The 21,301-nt window shown below is 50.1% G+C and overlaps 8 protein-coding genes across 8 annotated transcripts; 4 read left to right on the plus strand and 4 right to left on the minus strand.

Moving 5' to 3' along the window:
- Positions 1-1,090: 1,090 nt before the first annotated feature.
- COCMIDRAFT_96180 (uncharacterized protein) lies at positions 1,091-2,388 on the minus strand (the record flags this gene model as incomplete). The annotated part of the gene is made up of 5 exons (XM_007690123.1): positions 1,091-1,164; positions 1,218-1,608; positions 1,655-2,190; positions 2,239-2,280; positions 2,334-2,388. The coding sequence occupies 5 exons, from the start codon at positions 2,386-2,388 to the stop codon at positions 1,091-1,093; spliced, it is 1,098 nt and encodes a 365-aa protein (XP_007688313.1).
- Positions 2,389-2,592: 204 nt separating this feature from the next.
- COCMIDRAFT_96286 (uncharacterized protein) lies at positions 2,593-5,900 on the plus strand (the record flags this gene model as incomplete). Its single annotated transcript, XM_007690124.1, has 6 exons — positions 2,593-2,722; positions 2,745-2,941; positions 2,995-3,093; positions 3,146-3,983; positions 4,033-5,682; positions 5,737-5,900. 6 exons carry the CDS (start codon positions 2,593-2,595, stop codon positions 5,898-5,900), a joined length of 3,078 nt encoding a protein of 1,025 aa, XP_007688314.1.
- Positions 5,901-6,172: 272 nt separating this feature from the next.
- COCMIDRAFT_96297 (uncharacterized protein) lies at positions 6,173-6,418 on the plus strand (the record flags this gene model as incomplete). The annotated part of the gene is made up of 1 exon (XM_007690125.1): positions 6,173-6,418. One exon carries the CDS (start codon positions 6,173-6,175, stop codon positions 6,416-6,418), a length of 246 nt encoding a protein of 81 aa, XP_007688315.1.
- Positions 6,419-7,771: 1,353 nt separating this feature from the next.
- COCMIDRAFT_96291 (uncharacterized protein) lies at positions 7,772-9,279 on the plus strand (the record flags this gene model as incomplete). Its single annotated transcript, XM_007690126.1, has 4 exons — positions 7,772-8,000; positions 8,106-8,207; positions 8,284-8,746; positions 8,802-9,279. The coding sequence occupies 4 exons, from the start codon at positions 7,772-7,774 to the stop codon at positions 9,277-9,279; spliced, it is 1,272 nt and encodes a 423-aa protein (XP_007688316.1).
- Positions 9,280-10,848: 1,569 nt separating this feature from the next.
- COCMIDRAFT_47993 (uncharacterized protein) lies at positions 10,849-12,231 on the minus strand (the record flags this gene model as incomplete). Its single annotated transcript, XM_007690127.1, has 3 exons — positions 10,849-11,134; positions 11,194-11,848; positions 11,901-12,231. Coding segments are annotated over 3 exons (1,272 nt in total), but the record flags the coding sequence as incomplete, so codon positions are not given.
- Positions 12,232-12,435: 204 nt separating this feature from the next.
- On the minus strand, positions 12,436-12,690 carry COCMIDRAFT_96253 (uncharacterized protein; the record flags this gene model as incomplete). Its single annotated transcript, XM_007690128.1, has 1 exon — positions 12,436-12,690. A coding segment is annotated over one exon (255 nt), but the record flags the coding sequence as incomplete, so codon positions are not given.
- Positions 12,691-13,332: 642 nt separating this feature from the next.
- COCMIDRAFT_96258 (uncharacterized protein) lies at positions 13,333-15,243 on the plus strand (the record flags this gene model as incomplete). The annotated part of the gene is made up of 2 exons (XM_007690129.1): positions 13,333-14,123; positions 14,193-15,243. The coding sequence occupies 2 exons, from the start codon at positions 13,333-13,335 to the stop codon at positions 15,241-15,243; spliced, it is 1,842 nt and encodes a 613-aa protein (XP_007688319.1).
- A 185-nt stretch (positions 15,244-15,428) lies between these two features.
- COCMIDRAFT_26614 (uncharacterized protein) lies at positions 15,429-16,252 on the minus strand (the record flags this gene model as incomplete). Its single annotated transcript, XM_007690099.1, has 2 exons — positions 15,429-15,452; positions 15,485-16,252. The coding sequence occupies 2 exons, from the start codon at positions 16,250-16,252 to the stop codon at positions 15,429-15,431; spliced, it is 792 nt and encodes a 263-aa protein (XP_007688289.1).
- Positions 16,253-21,301: the final 5,049 nt, after the last annotated feature.

Raw genomic sequence — 21,301 nt, forward strand, 5'->3', positions numbered from 1 at the left:
GGAGAGCGCAAGTGATAAAGTTTGGGGGAATCTTTTATATGGTCAGCGTCAGGCCATTGGGTTATGGTGCGCAGCGGCGTACGTCGACACAAGGCCAGCCTTGTGAACGGCGGCGCGGCAGTGAAGACAGGAACAGGGGGGCAAAGGGAAGGAAAAGCACTTACCAATCGTCGCCACAGCAAGGCAAAACGGGAACAGGCGAGCACGGGGTTGTGGCTCGAGACAGTGGGTGTATTATTTGTGTGGAAGCAGATGGTGATGGTCGCCTGTGGACTTAAAAGTAGTAGTTGCAAATACACCGGCAGCGCCGAGCGAGAGAAGATTCCAACCCATTCCACGACCTTCCATGGGGCCTCGCCAGCCCAAGATAGCCTCAAGACACCCGTCTGTCTGCCCAAAATTGCTCGCCAGGCCCTAGAGACTCAATAATTGACGATAAATCAGCCAACATCAACTTTGAACCGCCATTTCTGTATCAAATGCACATGTCCTCGGGGCTCAAATCTTAGGAAGCTTCCAATGAACGTACGCTCGGACCATGAGCCCAGCAGCCAATCGGGTGGCAGTCGATCGGCAAGGCTCTTGTTTCCAAGATTGGCGATGCAGGAAGACCCTTTTTGCCCTTGGCTCGTGGCGCCATCGTGCAGAAGCCAACCAGGAGAGAAAGAAAAAAATGATGAAAATTTTGGTCATGAGCTATCTAGTAATAGTGCCTACGACGGACGAGCTCAAGAACTAAATAATACTGGTCAAGGCCGATGCTGGTTTCTTTTGGCCTACAAGAATGCGCAGCCTTGTCACATGAGACATGCATATGTACATGTGCCATATAGAACGCAAAACACGTGCAGGGACAGGGCTGGCAGCCTGATCGTCATCTCCATGGAAACCAAGTCGGTCTGGTTTCGAGAATCTCGTCTTGTCATCCATCATGCTATCACATGACACATATCTCGCCCCGCCGTGCACCGCTAGCACATCAAGGCGCTGACGACATACGCAGGCAGAGCTCTGTGTGCTTGGCAGGAACTCAAAGTCCCCCTCACGGGCGGAACAGCCTTGGCCAACCTAACACAGCTAGGCTTCTATATTAAGCCTTTGTCAATCGGTGGATCTCTTCAAAGTAGAATTTAAGATCATCCGGCTTGACAAACGGGGTGATGCCTGCAGAACATTAGCACCCAAAGCGACAGAATATAACAGGTCAAACAACATACCGTGGCCAAGGTTGGCAATCCATCCCTGCTTGCCGCCGCCGAAGCCAGCCACCATCTCCTCGACTACCTTTGTGATGGATTCCCTGCTACCATACAGAACACCGGGGTCCGCATTGCCCTGGAGCACCTTGCCCTTTGCCTGCGCTACCTTGTATGCCTCTGCCGGGGCATGGAGCCAGTCCAATCCGATCGTGTTGTAGTTTGTCTCGCAGAGGTCCGCCAAGGCATACCACGCTCCTTTAGCAAAGACGGTCATCGGGACAGGCTCCAGACCCTTGGACCGAAGACGCTCCGGGAGATTGTCGGCAATGTAGGTGAGGTATGGAAGAGCGAATGTCTTAAAAGACGACGGGGATAGCTCGCCGGCCCATGAATCAAAGACTTGGATCATCTGCAGTGGTCAGCATCATGCGTTCGAGTGTTACCATGGTCCGTACCTGAGCTCCAGCCTGTACCTGCAGAGCAAGATACTCGACGCAAAGCTCTGCAATCTTCTGCAGCAGCGCCTTGCTTTCCTCTGGGTATTTGTAGATCCATGTTTTGGTCTGGATAAACATCTTGCTACCTCCACCCTCAACCATGTAGCACAGCAGGGTCCAAGGCGCACCGCAGAAGCCAATCAGCGGTACCCTTCCCGCCAACTTTTGTCTTGTGAGAGTGATGGCCTTGTAAACATAGTCGAGTGATTCTGCAACATCCACCTCTCTCTCAAGCACCTCCTTGTACTGTTTGTCATCCGGAGTTTGTAGTGGTTCCGGGAAGTGGGGTCCCTTCTTGTCCACCATTATCACCTCCATGCCCATGGCCTGAGGAATGACGAGAATATCAGAGAAGATGATGGCAGCGTCAATGAGGCCCGCGTAGCGCTCAATCGGCTGGAGGGTGAGATTCGACGCGATTTCGGGGCTGCGGCAGCATTCAAAAAAGTCGTTGGTGCCCTTTTCCTTGTGGTACTCGGGGAGATAGCGCCCGGCTACGCATCGTCAGCGCCTGAGGGCTCTTCGAGGACGAGAGTTCGTACCTTGCCGCATTACCCATATTGGCGGGCGCTCGACCTTTTCGCCTGTACAATGTCAATTTCATGATGTCCATCAGGATTAGTCGAGGGTCGTTAACCTCTCGCTGTGCGTAGGATCAAATCATTCTTCATAGGCTCAAATTGGGGCGCCATTTTTGTTGTGAATGGAAACAGACGGAGCGGATGCACGCTGAAGTATCGTCAGTGGCTTTGACTTTGGACACTCCGAGTACCCCGCGTACTAAAGGTCCGATGAGCTAACCGGATGCAGACGCGTCCCTGCATCTCGACCATCGTACCCCACCCATGTTCACTCTACACAGCTTGAAAAACGAGGATGCTCTGCAGGCGTGTCGAATGTCTGGCGCGTCCAAATCTGTCACCCAAAACCAGGATTCTGCCGGTTACTTACAGACCATATACTGCCATTACGGGCCTCGTCCCAAGCTCAACGCGACCCTTCGCGAAACCACGTGCAGCACAGCATGTGAGTCTGCCATGGCTTCAAGCATCCCAACGCCGTAGCGCGAAGAGAAAAACTACTTTACAATTGGATGATATACAACAAGGCCCCATTCAATCCGAGGCGTTACCACCCCAGAATGACGCAGAACCAGAATATCCTCCGCTATTGCAGCAAGTGCGCAACAATATGCTCAAGTTCAGCCATTGTGTGCTCCTCACACGCGTCGGAGGCTTCTACGAGGTACTTAACAAACATAGCCAATCAACTGCTATCCTCACTGAATTGACAATCAGCTATACTTTGAGCATGCAGATGAGTTTGCGTCCCTGCTAAATATCAGAAAAACTAGAAGAAAGGCCTTGAAAGGCAGCAAGAAGCCTCCGGTATCTATGGTCAGTCAACAGCCCATTTCCTAATAAACAAAAACGGCGCTAATGGTCCTAGGCTGGCTTCCCCGCTTACCAGCTGGATCGTTATCTCAAAATCCTTGTCCAAGACCTCAACAAGCATGTTGCAATAAGCGACGAGTATGTCAATGATGCGCCAACTAAAGCAAAGGGTGAGCCTCAATATACGAGAAGAGTTTCGCGCATTGTGACGCCAGGCACCCTCATTGATGAGCACTTCATGGATCCATGGGAGAACAACTACCTTCTTAGTATCCATGTAGATCCAAAAGTGCTTAGGAAAGAAACTGCAGTAAAACAAAGTCCTGGCAGTGCAAGCGTTTCTTCAGTTCTTAACCTACCGCGCACTGAAGTCGGGCTAGCATGGATTGATCTATCCAGTGGTGACTTCCTGACCCAGAGTACAGACATTGCGTCCCTGCCCTCAGTGCTCGCTCGTATCAAACCGAGGGAGATAGTGTTGAGCAGTGTCTTCCAAGAGGCTGATTACTCGGACATTGTCTTTGCCATACAACAAGATGGACATACAATCACCTTCCAAGATCCCCCCAAAACGCAACTCACTATTGACAACTGGAAACCCATGTTAGAAGAAATTGTGGGTGACTTTGGCATGGCCGATTTCACACCTGGCGAAGTGACTGCAGGGGGTTCATTGCTACATTATGTCAAGCATCAACTGTTTGGTTCGCAGACGCGGCTTCAGGCTCCGATAAGACACCAAGCCGAAGACTATATGAGCATTGATAAGAACAGTCTGAGAGCACTAGAAATTAGGAGTACTATTCGTGATGGAACATACGAAGGAAGCCTGTTACACACTCTAAAGAAGACGGTCACGAAGAGTGGAACAAGGCTACTTACACAGCGCTTGTGTAAGTACATGTCCGATAATGGCTTCTGAAAATTACTGACGAAACGAAGCTGCTCCGTCCATGTCTCTTTCAACCATCAACGACAGACTCGATCTGGTAGAAGAGATGATACAATACCCACAGCTGCGTCAAAACATCATCGCACTGCTAGACCAAACTTTCGATTCTCTTCGGTTGGTGACCAAGTTCACCTACGGCCGTGGGGATGCCGATGACCTCATGGAACTTTCGAAAACAATCATTACGACCTCTGCCGTATTCGATGAGTTGCGGGAACACGCGAAATTCAGGAGCTCAATTCCGGTTGACTCAAAAAATGCAACGTCTGATAATAGACGAAGGCTGTGCATTTCAATGCTAGAACGTCGATTCGATCTAAGCTTGCCACTCCAGCTCGCGCACCGAATCCAAGAAGCTATTGACGAGGACAGCTTATCTGAGTATCATCGCATCGAAAATGAAGAGGCTGAAGAGATGTCGGAACTAGCTCAGGACGTGCTGGGTCGAGAGGCTGGCGAAGAAGATTTGAAGAACATGCCAAAGCATGTTCAACCTAAACCTCATATGATAGCAGGCAGCTTCAAGAGCGCTACAGATGGGAGAGAAGATGTCCATATCATGAAACACAATGCTAGCAAGACTCTGGAGCGACTTCATGCGACCCTGGAAACATTGAGACAGTCTAAAAGCGAACTAGAAAGCAAATTGCGCAAAGACATGGGAGCTGAGAGTTTAACGCTGAAATGGACTCCTAACCTCGCTCATATTGCGCATGTCAGAGGAAAAGACATGTCTCGAGTGGCGCATCATTATCCGAAGAGCTTAAGTAGCAGCAAGTCTACTCGTTCTTTTCAAATTCCTGAATGGACACAACTAGGGGCTCAGATGGATGAGACTCGCTTCCGCATTCGGGCAGAGGAGCAACGTATTCTCAGCGAACTACGTGAAGGAGTGGTACGAAACCTTGTCAAACTACGCCGGAATGCAGCTGTACTTGATGAATTAGATGTTGCATGTGCTTTTGCAGCCCTTGCTATCGAGAGAAACTTCATTCGGCCTATTCTTGGTGCAAAGCCTTCGCATCATATTATTGGCGGGCGACATCCAGTTGTAGAAAGTGGTCTACATGAACAAGGACGCAAATTCGCACCGAACGATTGCCAATTAGGCGAGGAAGAACGTATATGGCTGATCACTGGCCCCAATATGGCTGGTAAAAGTACCTATCTACGACAGAATGCACTAATCTCCATCTTGGCGCAAACTGGATCGTTTGTCCCAGCAGAGTATGCAGAAATTGGTTTGGTGGATAAGGTATTCAGTCGCGTCGGCTCAGCAGACAATCTCTACCAAGATCAATCCACATTCATGGTTGAGATGCTTGAAACAGCACAAATCCTCAAGGAGGCTACACCCCGTTCGTTTGTCATCATGGATGAAGTGGGTCGAGGAACAACGCCGGAGGATGGCATCGCGGTGGGATATGCCTGTCTCCATCATCTCTACCACGTCAATCAATGCCGGACACTGTTTGCAACCCACTTCCACGCGCTCACTGACATGACTAAGGACTTGGAGAAGCTTGGATGCTACTGTAACGATGTGCTTGAAGAACCCAACGGGAGGTTCTCTTATATACACCGATTAAGAAAAGGTGTAAATCGGGAAAGCCATGCGTTGAAAGTTGCTAGAATTGCGGGTAAGTATTCTGTGTCACGATGCTCTTTCCTGTGTGATGCTGACGCACAACCAGGGCTTCCCGAAGATGCCGTCGCGGTTGCTGCCCAGGTCCTTCAACAGATCAAGGGTACAGCCAATGCCGCTACCAAAGATGCAGTGCCTGCTCGATATGAGCAGCATTCAACTAGCGTCTCGGAAGCTGCAATGAGACTGTCCCAACAACAAATTAGGGCCTAGCTGCATCCTTTATTTTCCGTACCCAAGCAGACTATTACACATTGTAGGATTACAGAACACTCGTGCTTATTATTACACGACACGCATCGCTATCATCTTCACAATCCGTTCTCTTCCTGCCAAAAAACTCACCCTTGACCGGCGTCCTTGGTCGCCATCTTCTCGGCAAATCGGAGGATCAAACAAATAACTCTCACTTCCTAGCATATCAACAAGCAGACATGGTTTGGTACAAGCATCTTTGGATCAAGGTGGCGACTTAGTTAGACCCAATGTTCCCAGAGCATCAACTTGCAGCTAGAGCCAGAGCTAGAGCCCGGGTAAACGAAGTCGACCGCAGGAATCAGCCTGAGCGTGGGCGAGCCAGGATGGATCACACAACACAAGAAAGACAGCAAGCAGCACAAGAACGACAGCAAAAGACCTCTTCTCCTCATGAAGATGGAAAGGAGGAGGATCAGATCCGCCATGACACTCAACAAGATTTGCCTACTAGATTATCCCCTTGTGTAAGATAGCAGACGATGGATTCGGATTTTGGAAGACTTTATTCTCACTAAGATTAGCCCGAAGAGACCAGTTCGTTGTGCTCTACAACCAGCGCACCTCAAATTCCTCCTCCGCCAGTCCTCCCTTCATTGCCTACGTTCGATGGTTTTCGTTTGCCCACTTCTTCGCATGGTCGGAAGAAGTTTCGATGAACGAAAGTTTTACATTTGGGGAGGGTAGCATGATGATTCGAGACGAGGGAATTGGATCAAACATATGAAGCGCGCTAGGGTTTTGACATGGGCTGATTTTGGTATAAACTTCACCAGAAGTGTCTGGCTAGACTCAACATTCCTGTTTCTAACAAACTCAACTCTTTATGAAAACCGATTCTTGTGTGATTCAGACTCGATGTTCTCATCCTCATACAATGATGGGTAACAGATGATAGGCATCGTATGAACATACTCATCCCGTGTTATATAACAAGATTAAACAAAACAGTGCTACTAACAAAAAGAAAGATTAATCGTGAAAAGCTTTCTGAACGGTGGAGAGGACCTAGAGCGATCACAGCCTAATCATGTGTCATATATTGCACAAACCCAGGGAAACCCTCGAACATACAACCTTAACGGGGCGATACCAACACCGGATACCCTAATGCGACTTAGCTGCATGCACACATCTTGGAAGGTACCTTGCTACCTCACCACGTGCACTCCTTGGCTACACAAAGCCCTCGCTTGTACTTCTGTCCCCCCTTGTACACGCATCCAATCTACATAGGAACTCCGAACACACGACACTCCGCAGCCTCGCAACGCATCGATCCCATTCACCCGGCACAACGCGCGCGCGCGGAAGGACACTCGTACAAAAAGGCACTACAAGACGCTTGAAGCATAGTCTGTAATACATCACCGTGCACTCGTGGTTACGCGAGAAACTTGGGCGATTCCAACGGGGCTGCTGCTGGTAGCCTACGTAGAGAGAAAAGGATGACAGGGCACTTTTTGGGACATGCGGGGACTCGCAAACAAATGAAGTCATGCATGCAGCGCTTCCCCCTCTTTCTTTGTCATACATGACTTGAAATGCGGTGCCTGTTTAGGTATGTTGCTACTTTACCCCACCATTAAGGCAAGCAGGTGGGCTGTTGGCTCCACCCCCATCTTATCGTTGATCATTGCAAATCGGGGTGGCGGTTTGATCGCTTGTTTGATCCGGACCCTTACGATCCCGATAGCTAACTTTTTCGTCAACTTACGTTGCGGACCTTCTTTCTCCTTTAACGTTCGATCTGATTTCAGAATTGGTTTTTAAGGGGGGCAGAGAAGAGGCGATCCAACATTAGCGATACCAACTCAAGCGCTTCAATCATGACGAGAATTACCCCACTTCTCGAGACGGAACAGACACCTACTACCTCGAAGCCACAACGTATATCTTCACATATAACACTCCAGGCTCCGCTTTCAAGGAGAGGAAGAGGGCCAGGACTGGTGCTTGTGCTGGATCATTATGCGGAGATTGGGCCGAGTGAGAAGTATTTGGATCCACCGCCGTTGCAGAAGTGGGCGGAAGAAGGGTTTGCTGTTGTGCAGGTATGTTGGTTTCGAAAGATGGGTATCTCAATTTGAAGCGATGACGAGGAGGACGAGTTTGAGTTGACGTTGATATGGATGCTAAGAGCCCACTAGCTTCTGGTTCCAGGCAATGAAGCCGAGGACGGCGGAGAGTTCCCGCTGCAAAAAGCGCTAGATGCCCTCAAAAACTGTGATGGATGCGAGTTTGAGAAAGGGGTTGGTTTAATTTGTTCGTGAACCCTTTCTTTTAAATCCCTAAGACCCTAAGTCTATTTCTAAATTGCATGCTGACGACTGTCTTCCAGCGTACATATCGCGAATTCCTTACTATGTCGAGGAAGCCGCATGCCAAAATCCAGCTATCAAAGCTCTCATATCCTACGGTGGCAGAAAATTCGTTTCTCTCAGCTCTACCAACCAACCACCCCAGCTGGTCCATACATCCGGTCCTCCATTCGCTCACCGTCGCCAGTCGTCATCGGAATCCGTTGGCATCTCCCCCAGTAGTGTCAAGACATACCGCTACGAGGATGCAGAAAAAGAATCCGGCTGGATCCTCCCCAGCGACCCAAACTACCACAAACGCAACGCCGGAATAGCGCACACCAGAAGTCTAACATTCCTCAAAACATTCCTGGGGGGCCCTTACTTTGACCTCGAAGCCGTATGGGAAGAACACACAAAATACGAGTTCGGTGAACGAGACGTAGCCAAAACAATGGCAACAATGGTTGACCAACCCTATGTCAACCACATCCCCACAATGACGTGCGTATTCTCTCTCCATTCTTAAACGATGACATCCAGCTAACACTCTCTACAGCGGCGGAATAGGCAAATCAAACCTAACCTCCTTCTACACCCACCACTTCATCTTCAGCAACCCCCCAGACACCTCCCTCACCCTCATCTCCCGCACCGTAGGCATCGACCGCGTAATCGACGAATTCATCTTCACCCTCACCCACACCAGCACCGTCCCCTGGCTCCTCCCGGGTATCCCTCCCACCGGCAAACGTCTCGCCATCCCTTTTACGTCCGTCGTCGCGCTGCGCGGCGATAGACTGTGCCACGAGCATATTAGCTGGGACCACGCCTCGCTGCTGAAGCAGTGTGGGTTGCTGCCGGAGTACGTGAGGTTTCCGTATCAGATCGAGGGCGAGACCGTGCCGAGCGGGAAGAGGGTTGAGGTGCGATTGCCGGTTGTGGGCGAGGAGGGGAGTAGGAAGTTGGGCGATGAGGGGACAGAGGTGAGTAATGCGTTGATGGAGGGTACGTGGCGGGTTGTTGATGATGTTTGAGCGTTGAGCATGCATTGGGGGGGGGGGGGGGGTTGACGGCGAATCGATATCTTTGGCTACTGTGTAGGCTTTTTTTTCCAACCTGGTTACTGTTGTCTAAATCACAACCAAGGGGTTCATCGAAATACAATTTCTCGTTCACGTTTGTTCAGGAGAGTCTGGCTTGTATTGCTAATCTAACGAAATGATTCTAAATTCAAAGACAAATTCGTGGCCGTATCACACTGCTATACCCACTGTATTCGAGTGCTATATTCATTTACGCTTCCTCAGTTTTTCCTTGTATTCAGTGTTGACTTTAGGCGTCGTCCCGGAAGCTCCGTCGCTCTTGTTCTCCCCTGGAGGCTTTGATTGTTGTTCAGAAGGTGCCGCATTGTTGTCTTGAGGCTCTGATTCAGATGGACTGATATTCTCTAGAAGCTTTCTCCAAGCCTCCTCTCGAGCTTTTCTCAAAGTCTCTACATATTTGGGGTTTTTTGTGGGTACATGATGAGGAGAAGGATAACCCTGAAGTCTCGGCTGTTGTTTAGAAGAAGTTTCGGTATCTTCATAAACATTTGAAGGATAATAAGTAGAATCTGAAGGGCCACCTAAATTTACAGAGGGAGAAAGACGAAGCGGAGGAAGAGGTGGAAGAGGAGTATCTCGAGGTCTCGATTGCTGTTCAACAAGATTGTCAATATTGTATTGAGCATCCGATTCGAGCTGCCCGCCCCTCTCTTGAGGCGATTTTGAAGGATATGAAAACAAGTGGGGCGCTTCAGGATCAGCAGTAATGCGCTGAGGTCTTTTTTGTTGTTTAGAAGATGATTCACTGTTGCCTCCAGGCTCCGATGTAGGCGGTACCAATCCTCCCGAGCTCACCGATTCAATCACTGACCAGGAGTTCAATTGCTTATCGTCAAGATGAAAAGTATTTTGAAATCCTTTTCGTTGCTCGGAAGATGATTCACTGTTATCTTGAGGCCCTGAAGAGCGGTTGTTTTGTTGAAGTGAACGAGGACCAGAAGGAGGCGGTACGTAGAAATTTCCAGGATGGTGTGTGTAAGTGGGTAGGTAATATGGGGCTCCCTCAATTTCCGACCGAAATGAAGAAGAATAGGAATATGTGAATAGATTTTTCGTAGCAGGAGGTGATCCTGGCAACTTTGATGAAAAGGACAAGTATGGTGAATCCTCGGTAAAATGTAAATCGGAATTTCGCCCCTTCACGGGGTTCTTATATTCACCTTCCAGTGGAGAATGAGGGTCTTGTCGTACGTATGGTAGGTCAGGCGGTGCAAAAGTACTTTCTGCGACAGCCTCAAATCGATGACGCATTTCTAGGTCATCTTCTTCTATATACTCCCTTAGCATATGAGGTAGGGAATCCGACGTTTCTGTCTGATTAGCTCCACAGCGGAGGCAGGTAGTGTTCTTTGCAATGTTGCGGTATCCACAACCACTCTCATCGCACTGCCAGGCTCCAACATGGATGGGAGCGACACCAGTACCTTTATGGGTGGAGTTCTCTTTAAACAATTGGAACTCTCTTTCTAGAAAGTTCCGGCTATCAACAGATCCAATGACGCTTGCGGAATCACCTGCTGATTCTTCGTCAGATTCAACACCAGAAGGTAGTATAGCAAGAGCGATTTCTTCCATATGGCGGGCAATGTGGAGTGCTAGGACATCACGGTCCCCAGAAGTAAACTCCATGCAGAGAGGGCACTCCACATCAGAGATTCGAACATCCATCCCATGCTGGTCTTGTAAGTGGGTCATTAGCGCATCACTGTCCTCGAAGAACATGCGAGTGTTGCAGCAATCGGCGAAGAAGCAAGCATATGCCAGTATGTCACCAAAGACATGCTTTCTAAGGCAAGTTGATTAGCTTCAATGCATTTAAGAGTATATGGAGATGGATCAGCTTACTTCCATGCTTTAGTGCGCTGAAACTTGACTTGTTTGTTGCAGATTTCGCAGGTAAAAGGCTCACCAGACCGTGCTTGTGCCGGAAGTGGAGGCACACGTTTGTGACTTGCTTCCGCCCTGGTAGACGCAATTGAGGGTGCGTATACAGATCCTGAGCTGGAAGCAGCTTTTGACTGTGCTGGTAAAGATACCCCGAGACCAGAGTCATTGAATAATGTCCTTGCCTTCTCCATGACGGCCATTTGGAGTTCCTGCTGCATCGTTTCGCGCTGTAAATGGAGTACGTGGTTGTATCGATCCCAGTTCAATTTTCCTAGTTGAGCCACAATTGCTGACGCTGCTAGAGGGAACTTTTCCGAAACGCTGTTGATGTAGGCCTGCTCTGGAAAGTGTTTCTCGAGGTATTGGATAGCACGTGGCTCCTCGTCATCAAAGCTTTCTTCTGCCGTTGATTCCAGGCTGGGTGCTAGCATGATAAGAGTATCGATTTTTGTACGGAGAGTCTGACACAATGCTTCGGCATCTTGCTCGGGCTCGTGGGTTGAATGATATTGCTGCTCAACCATATTAGCGGTTTGGTCTAGATAGGTCAAAATCCTTGTTGACTGTAACACTTCTTTTCGACGCCGCTCGCTACTGATGAGACATATCAACGCTGTGCCATGTCAGTGACGCGCAGTACAACAGGTCGTGTATCATCCACATACATGTGCTGACAAATTGGGAGATTGACACAAGAACAGTAAGACAAGTATCGCGCAGCTGAGGCGAGTCTTGTAGCATATCATCGAGCTCGCCTCGCGATAATCCTAGGTCAGTATCCCAGAAAAACAATGCTGCACAACTTGACTCCAGGGAACTATAGTGTGGAGCCCTGTCGAGGTATATTCTGACCTCAGTAAGAATGAGACCTAAAGTCTCTATGAGAGACCTAGATAGCGACTCAATCGGACCTCGCTCTTGGATTTGGCCGCCCTGATGCGCGTCCGATGGGAGGTTTTGTGATATTTTGTCGCTATATCCTGATGCATCAATCTGGAGAGTGTGAAAGTCGTTGGATCCGGCGGATTCTCTTACTCCCGGGTATTTGTTTTGGGAGTTGGCAAGGTAGGTGGGCTTCTGATTCACCGGGTGATATAGGAGGGCCCCAATATCATGCACAAACAGAGGATATAGTGACTCGGTGATTTTCTCTTCGTTTGCCAATTCTAGAGCACGCTCGAATCGAATCCAAACGCCCTTGAGGTACATCGGACCGGTTTTGACCACATGTCTAGTCTTCTCACTCTTTAATATGCCGTCTCGGCGGCTTCGAGTTATTCCAGCCGCACTCAGCAGCTTGGTGCCGTTGATCATGTGGTTGTCTTCACGGCGAGCCACGCAAACTCCTCTAGCCTCAACTTGGAAATAACGGGTGCCTTCCTCCTCCCAAAGATCTGCTGTAACTCTAGGTTCCGCCCCTGGAGGAGCTATCTGACCCGTGTGATCAAAGGTCATTGGTAGACAGTTCCGTGATCCAGAGGTTAAGAAGGGATGGGCTATAGGAGGGATTACCGGCGATCGCGTTCTAGATAAGGCTGTAAGGCTGCTCGGGGGTGATGATGTTGTTTCTTGTGAACACCCCGTCTCAGTCTGCCGGCGCTCCATCACTAAGCCGCCTTCTTCGGCAGCCGTCGCCTCGTGGCGGTCCCCTGCTGGAAACATGGGCAACAACTATTCGGAACACAAAACCTGGCGCGCAAGGGGGTTGTAGTCTTGAGATGACTGCCTACTGCAACACACTCTCGCTGTTCCCAATATCAGTTTTGTGTTGATGAATCGTCATATCTAGGATCGTTATTGGCTGACCTGCACTTCATGGACCGAGCCTGCGGCCTCAAATTCGACGAGAAACTCGAAGGACAAACGATTGGGTGCTCGAGAGGTGTTAGGGGATGATTCAACGAAGAGTTCTTTGTCGAGGGATTCTTTACTGCGATGTTGATGCGGAAGAAGAGTCATTGCGATCAGGCTGAGCTGTTGAGGGGCAGAAGCGCTGAGGTGTCACAATGGGGGCTAATCTGCGCCTCACTCCGCCAACAATGCGATTGTGCTCAGCCTGATCAGCCCTCGTGTCTCCTCCAATTCTTTCTCAGCATCATGTCGGGAATCGAAGTCGCAGGCCTGGTCTTTGGCGTAGTGCCAGTCGTTGTTGAAATTCTCAAGTCCTACAGCACCGCCAGGAGCAAACTGACGACTTTCTCACGACACGCAGAAGTTGCATCCGACATCCAGCTGAAGTTCCGAGTAGCAGCAGCGAATTTCAAAAATGATTGCCGCATGCTACTGCAGGCAGCTATGGCCGACCCCAGCGAGATATCTGAGATGATGGAGGATCCGGCGCACAAGAACTGGCAAGAGCAAGGAAAGGACATTGAGCAGCGACTACGGAGCCTGATGCAACAGGATTACGAGCTATGTCAGGAAATTGTGACGCGACTCCACGATATCCTCCGCGAAACACGAGACAGCCTAAGCAAACTTGAAGACGGTCTGGGCAACACAAAACAACCACAACACGAGTTCAGGAAGAAAGTCTGGCATGCTTTCAACGCGACTCGCAAAGAGAATGAATACATCCGACAGTTGGAGTCCTTGGACAAATGGAACAAATCACTGAGCAAGTTGCGCAAACAGAGGTGCAAGATGCAGAAGCGCCGCAATGTCCCATCGGCTTGTATCATTCGCAAGGCTGTGCCAAAGAGCTATCAGCAGATCCGCATCGCCTCGCAACAACTAGGAAAGTCGATCCACAAGTCATGGTCTTGCACGAACACATCTCATAGTGGACACCAGGCCAAGCTGTCGCTCGATGCCAAAAGCGGCCACGACAGCGTACAGCTTGATGTTGTCGTTGCATGCCAACCAAAACAAGGTCTCATAGTCCAAAAGTATGTCAGGGAAGACATGCTTCGCAGCTCAGTGCGTCATATGAAAACCATCCTGCTAACAATGTGTAGGCCATTCACCGACATGCCAATATGGCTACAAACTCGATCTATTACATCACTTACACCATACAAAGTGCCAACGTCGCCTCAGCCACCACTGGCGAGCGCATTGTGTCATGGGATAGGGGAAACAGTGCCAGTTGCAACCAAGACGAAGTCAGAAAAAGCCAAATCAAAAAAGAGAGTCCGAATTGATGATCCTAAAGACAATGTCAGGTGTGTTCGAACAACCATAACAAGCAACATACAAACGACACAGGCCCAATCTTTTGTCATGCTGGACTTGAAGACAACAGAAAGCGTTTGCTGTCACGTAACAAGAATGCACTCGTCTGCATCGGCATGTCAAGATGGCTGCGTGAGATTTCTTGAAGTGGCAAAGAGTCAACCAGTAATGCGATTTATGTTCTACTATGCCAGCAAACTCGCCACCCACGATATATCGTCTTTCGCCAGGCGGAAAGGGGCTTTGCCTATCAAGAGCCTCGTTCAGCGCTTTCGTATGCTGCAACAGCTTACGCTTGCGCACAAGCTAACCGAGGCAGTCCTGCAGTACCATTCAACCTCCTGGCTGCCGCAAGCATGGACTCTTCAAGACGTGGCATATTTCACGGATCCGTCTCGCGCAGATGTCAACAACATTTCCGACGCACTAGATAGCTTGCACCTGAGCAACCGCTTCCCAGATGACTCCTCCCTCACCACCGAGCCAAAGCATAACGCGCTTGATCTGAAGCATACGTTTGGCGTTCGCAACCTCACTCTAGCTAAACTCGGTGTCGCCCTGCTGGAAATCTGTGCTCAACGAGAAATTACAGGACCCCAACTGAACAGCACACCCAGCGATATTATCGCAGCGAGAAAGCTGCTGGACGAGAAACACCACTCTATCCAAACTCTAGGCCCCAAATATTTGGAAGTTGTGCGCAAATGCATTCACTGCGACTTTTCTTGTGATGACGATCTTCATGGTGACGCACTGCAGAGTGCAGTATACACTGAGGTTGTATGTGCATTGCAGGAGATGAAGAGCAGATGGCAAGCGTTCTTTGGCGCATGAAGACTCTCAAGATGAAAAGTTGCCTATGAAACCGCCTATCGTAGTAGGCGTTAAGCAGTGAGAAATTCAACCAACGATTATGCAGTGGCAGAGATATGTAACTCTACTCTTACGCACCATAACTACACGTTATATCCTTTCCATAGCTACTTCCAGACTTACTTTTACTCTCAAAACTACCCCTTTCACATCTCACCATTCCCCACCGCCTTGCCAACGCGAACAACGCCCAAAAACTCACATAATTAGCCTGCCTCACAACCCTCAACAGCGCCAGTCCCAAAACTGCTTCCCACACCGAAGCTGGATACCCGCCAAACAGCACCATTCCACCCACCATACTACAAAGAAGTCCACATTCTGGATCCGGATTAACCACACTCTTGATCCCACACGCCGCAACCCCGCAAACCACCTGAAATACCACGCACTCCGCAAACCCCACCAAGCACTCCTTGCCCAACCCCCCATACCACCAGAAATCCGCCGCACCCGCCCGATACGCCACCGGCTCGCGCAAATACTCAAACCGCAGCCCCTCATCCGCACGCCTCACGTATCGCCACTGCCCGTACGCCCAAAACCCCTCACACTCCTCAAGCACCCAAAATACGGCACAAAAATGCACCGCAGCGCTCTGTCTTGCCGTAAACCCACCATTCACATACCGGCCAAGCAGCAAAATAACGCCATGTAGCGCAGCGACGACAGACGAGACGATGGAGCCGTAGGATTCGCTGCGTAGCTGGTTTCGAGTGCCCTGGCCGAGGAACAGGAGGCGGAAGGCGAGACCGAGGATGTTTGTGAGGTTGAAGGTTAAGAGGAAGATGATGAGTTGGATGGTGGAGAGCTGGGTTCGTGGGAAGTAGGAGAGGAGGATGCGGATAAGGAGGCGGTACAGGAGGTGTGGGATGCTGATTGCTATGGCGGAAAGGAGGATGTGGGTTAAGAAGCGCTTAGGTGGTAGGCGTGTCGTTTGGCTTGCATGTGCTGGGTGGTGTGGCGCCATTATGTGGGGAGGTGTATGTGTGTGGCATGAAGGAAGAGGAAAGGGAGGGGGTTTGGGAGAGGTGCTGAGGTTTTTTTGTGCGGATGCGTTGGAGTGGAGATGGTAGGTACATGCGAGATGTTGTGTTCCATGGTTTTGATATCATACCAGACCAATTGTTGGACGGGCATTACTGGATCGCTGTCCACCGTGTTGAATTACAATATGCTGGCTCGTTAACTCGCAATGAGGTGTTGAAGTATGCAGCAGAAAGAGAGAGAGAGAGGTGCGTGGGGTTTAAAGCTTCGTTGTATATCAGAAGTAGTCAAAAAATGTTAGTATTATCAAAAATTGAAAAATATCCAATTACATATCATCTTAAAAAAACAGTGGTAAACCTACCTATTCAATATCTGGAGAAGAAGAAAAAAAAATCCAACCCCTCAAATCTCCGTTATTTTTTCTATTCAATTTCTAGATTCGACATACCGATATAAATGTACAGGATTTCCCAGCATCCAAGAGATTTTTTTTTTCAAAAAAAAAAGAGTTTCTTCCTGGAGAAAGTTTCAATCACAAGTAAATAAAATCATAAATTAATCATGTAGCTATATGATACAAGATATCGAAATATATATAACCTAATCCCCCCCCAAAACCAGCCAAATTTCCCAATACCATCATCATCTTCTGACTTACCAGGCCGTCCATGCGTGCTTTTTTACATTGGTGAGAGTTGGTACGTTCGTCGTAAAGTCTAGACCCAAGTCATGTGACTAAGCTGATCAAAGTTCGGTAATTTACGACTTCAGCTTGGCAAATTTCCAATCATGACCTCGTCCGTAGAGAATTAATAAAAGAGAGAAAAAAAAGGTTAATGAATCACGCTTCTACGTTTAGAATAGGGCACATATGATTTTACTTTGGCGTTTACTATTACATCGCTAAGATTGAGGCATATATATATATATAACATAACGCTCACGATACTAGTGGGAGGGGGTTTAAAAAAAAGGGCAATGAGGACCGATGACGCGGCTCCTCTTCGCACCTGACGAAGCAAAAAGTTGCCGGCGTACCGGATTACATTGGCTAACTAGCTCCACTTGAACGGGGTCTGTGCCCTGCGCAGCTGTCAAGCCTCACAAACGTTTTGCACACGGACACTTCAGCCCTTCTCCACGTTTTCCCTGCGCCACAACATATATGGAGGTGGCATGCCAGCCCCTCTGCCAAGTTTTGAAAGTTGCAAAAAAAAAGAAAGAAAGGCATGGCAAACATGGCGACAACGACAACGACAACGAAAACGACAGATGAGCAGCAGAATCATGCGGCGCAAGTGATCCAGCGCAACTACCGTGGATATCGGGAGCGAAGGCAGCTCCAGGGCATGGGGCTGGACGCTAGCGCACGCTGGGCAGAGGTCCGCATAACCATTTGAGAAAAAAAACAAAACAAAACAAAACAACAAGCGTACAGAATATTTGTACGGTTGTTGAGTGAGCAAAGTTTGTGTGGCTAATTAAATGTGTCCAACAGGTGATACGCGACGGTTAGCAGTTCTCCAATCTTACGATCTTACTATTCCCTCCCCCACCGAAACACGAAAACAAAAAGAGCTGATAAGATTTTGAAAAACAGCAAAATGGCGACATACGACTCGTCCCAAGGCGCGCGCCGCCGAGGAGGCAGCGCTGCGCGAGAAGCTGACTACGCCTGAACAGCGGGCGCGCGCGAGTTCGACGGCTGCGCGCGAGAAGTGGAAGAAAGCAGGTGAGATTGCGCGACGAGCAGGCGCAGACGATCCGCATGATAGCGCTGAAGAGACGGATAACGACGACAACGAGGCAGCAGCGTCAGAGGAGCAGACGGAGCAGCGGCGCAAGCGCAGCGCGTCGAGGGCAGAGCGCGAAAAGACGGCCAAGATGATGGATCTGCAGTACTTTCTCGAAATGGTCGACCACAAACACCGGTACGGGAGTAATCTGCGCGCGTACCATGAGCAGTGGAAGAAGGAGGATACGCACGAGAATTTCTTTTACTGGTTGGATCACGGCGAGGGCAGGAATTACGAACATCCTACCGTGTCGAGACAGAGGATGGACTCGGAGCGAGTGCGCTATTTGTCGCGCGAGGAGCGGCTAAACTACTTGGTCACTATCGATGGGGAAGGACGGTTGTGCTGGGTGAAGAACGGAGAGCGCATCAACACTACGCCCGAGTACAAAGATAGTGTCAACGGGGTGGTGCCCGTGGACGATGATACGCCGGCCTATGGTCCAAAGGCTAAGCTGCATTCCGGACAGAGTCGAACGATACGGCGGAGCTCGTTGATATCGATCAGCTCGAGCTCCTCGGCGTCAGAGAGTGAAGCAGAGGCCGAACATTATGTGAATGAGGATCTCGACAAAGCAAAGGGCATTTCCAAGATCAAATACGTCTCGGCAGCTACGATTCTGAACCATCTGTTGCGTAGCTCGGTGAAGCCGAATACCTGGATCTTTGTATGTTCTGGAGCTGTCGTCATTTCATCCAGTGTGCTAACATTGTGTTAGGTTGCGGATACATCATTCCGCCTTTACATTGGAATCAAGCAGTCAGGCGCCTTCCAGCACAGCTCATTCCTTCATGGCGCTCGAATCTCTGCTGCTGGATTGATCAAAGTCAAGGATGGTCAGCTACGGCGCCTCTCGCCTCTATCTGGCCACTACCGGCCTCCTACCGAGAACTTTCGAGTATTTGTTCACTCGTTGAAAGAGAACGGGGTGGACATGTCACGTGTGTCCATTTCCCGATCCTATGCTGTGCTGGTGGGTCTTGAAGCCTATGTCAAGACACGGAGAAAGGTCAAGCATGGGATTGCGCATGTGAAAGAGGTAGAAGAGAAGGTGGTGCATCCTGAGGAGCATGCGCGCAAGGTGGAAGAGCAAATGGACAAGAGTGAGAGTGCGCAACGGGAACGGCAACTGCTGGCGCAAGAGGCAGAGAAGAGGGAGGCGGAAAAGAAGCAGGGGAGCTTGAGCCGACGGATCTGGAAGCGGCTCAGCCGAGGCGGGTCTGAGAAGGACGACGTGAGAGTGACGGCGAAGGAGAATGCGGGCGCTAAGCAGAAGAGGAAGAAGTGGTTGAGCAAGCCAGGGGAAGATGTCGAGGACGGGATTGCGCCGACGGGATCGAGATGAGTCCCTGCGTCATGGAAGGAGCGAGTGGAAAGCTGAAAGCAAGCAAGCTGGAGAAGTTGCAGGTCACGTGCGGGTTGTCATGATGGGGTTTGCTGCGAGTTTAATTAGTTTAATGATATCCACATGCATGAGAAATGAGCGGACAACTGTCCTAGTTGGGGCTTAATGGTAGTAGTGTGAGGCTGTCTGTAAAAATAAAATAAAACAACACATGTAGACTAGAGTACACAGAGCCAAACAGACGGCGCAAAGGGGTTGCGGCTGTGTGGCGCATTTGATTGCCACGATGCTGGAGAGGGAGGATCGGGGCACGAGTATCGAGTATCGAGCAGCAAGAAGCGCGAGTCGTGGTAGTAGGCCCAGAACCAGAGGATAGGAATGGGAGCCGTTAGCTTTGATTTGCGACGCTCAGGCGAGCGGAACCCCCGTTCCGTGCCGCCACAGTTGCGGCCAACTGCCAAGGCGGGATAGTCGGTGACATCAGACTTCGTCACCGACCCAGAGTTGTTTCTTTTGTCTGATCTTGCTTGCACCAAAGGACGTACGTAAGCATCATTTCCGCTATTGCTATGCAGCCTGCCATAGATATGTATGTATGTATGTATACACTGACATGACTCGACTGGTAGCACAGGCTGAAACGACAATGCTGTACACCGATGAGGAATTGCTTGTGCTCGTGTCGCCAGCGGGGTATGGCCAGAAGAGGAAATCGTGGTATGACAGACAGACAGACCAGACAAGACCCTTTTGTACGCACGCGCATGGGGTCGGAGCGGAATGCTGGGCGTGGCTAGAGGGTTGCATGGTGATAGCAAGCACAAGAGCCATGGGACGATAAAGTTTTACTACAGCCTGTCACGACCGACACCTGTGGGTGGGAGACGAAAGGGTCAACGTCGCGCCGTTAGCCGTTGGCCGTTGGCAAGGGAGGGAGGGAGTGGGAGCTCGTGCTGCCCCTCCGCCCCGCCGTTCATGCCCATGCCAATGCCCATGAGTAATTTACATGCTTACGGTTATTTGGGGAACACTGCTATGAGCTCACGTTCACGCAATGACTTGGCTGAGGCCGTGCGGGTGCCTGGTTTCCTATCATGGCCCAGCCCCCTGGCATCTGCTCATTCTAGGTGTAGGTGTACTTGTACTCTCAGCAGCTTGTGACGCAGGGTCTTGTCCAGCTCATTTGGAGTCCAGTTTTTTTTTGTTTTGCCATTGACGCGGCTCGTGGCGTTCATCTTGGAGCCATGGCTAAGTTAAGCGAGGATTCGACAGGGGAGCTCCCAGCGGTATGATGTCAACAGCTCCAACTTCACACGCGTCCGCCCGCTGCTACAACCTGCTTGCTGGCTTCCTACACGCAGCACGGCACCGCTTGCCTTCTTTCTCTATGCTGTATGCACATGGCCCTGCTATGATAGGGGGGGATCCATCATCGCCGTCCGGGATGTTACTTGATACTTGCACTTGTCTGCGATCCTCAACACCACCAGCCACAGTGTCGTCGATCGGAGCCTCGACTCCATGTATCTGCTTTTGCTTGACCAGCCTTTCTTCTGCCATGCTATACAGTGCCTCTGCTTGCGAGCTTCTCAATCCAGACAATCAGCCGTGTACTAATGAGCTCCAACAGACAGTAGACAGCGACACTGACTTAAGCTCTGTTCTGCATACTTGGAACAGGTTGCCAAGCAGCCACCGCCAAAGGTAACTTCACGGCGTCTTGTGGCTAGGCGTTTCAGCTCATCTGCATGCAGCCTTTCACCTCTAATCCCGGTGCCAGTCCGCCCCTCCGCGGCTCCATCGACGATTTCCCTGCCATGCCATCCCAATTCCAGCCACAGCCCGTACCCCCCCCCCTTGCTGCAGCTGCCCGCCTGCCTTGTCTCAG

Source organism: Bipolaris oryzae (assembly GCF_000523455.1).
Source record: "Bipolaris oryzae ATCC 44560 unplaced genomic scaffold scaffold_71, whole genome shotgun sequence".
NCBI classification, from domain to species: Eukaryota; Fungi; Ascomycota; class Dothideomycetes; order Pleosporales; family Pleosporaceae; genus Bipolaris; species Bipolaris oryzae.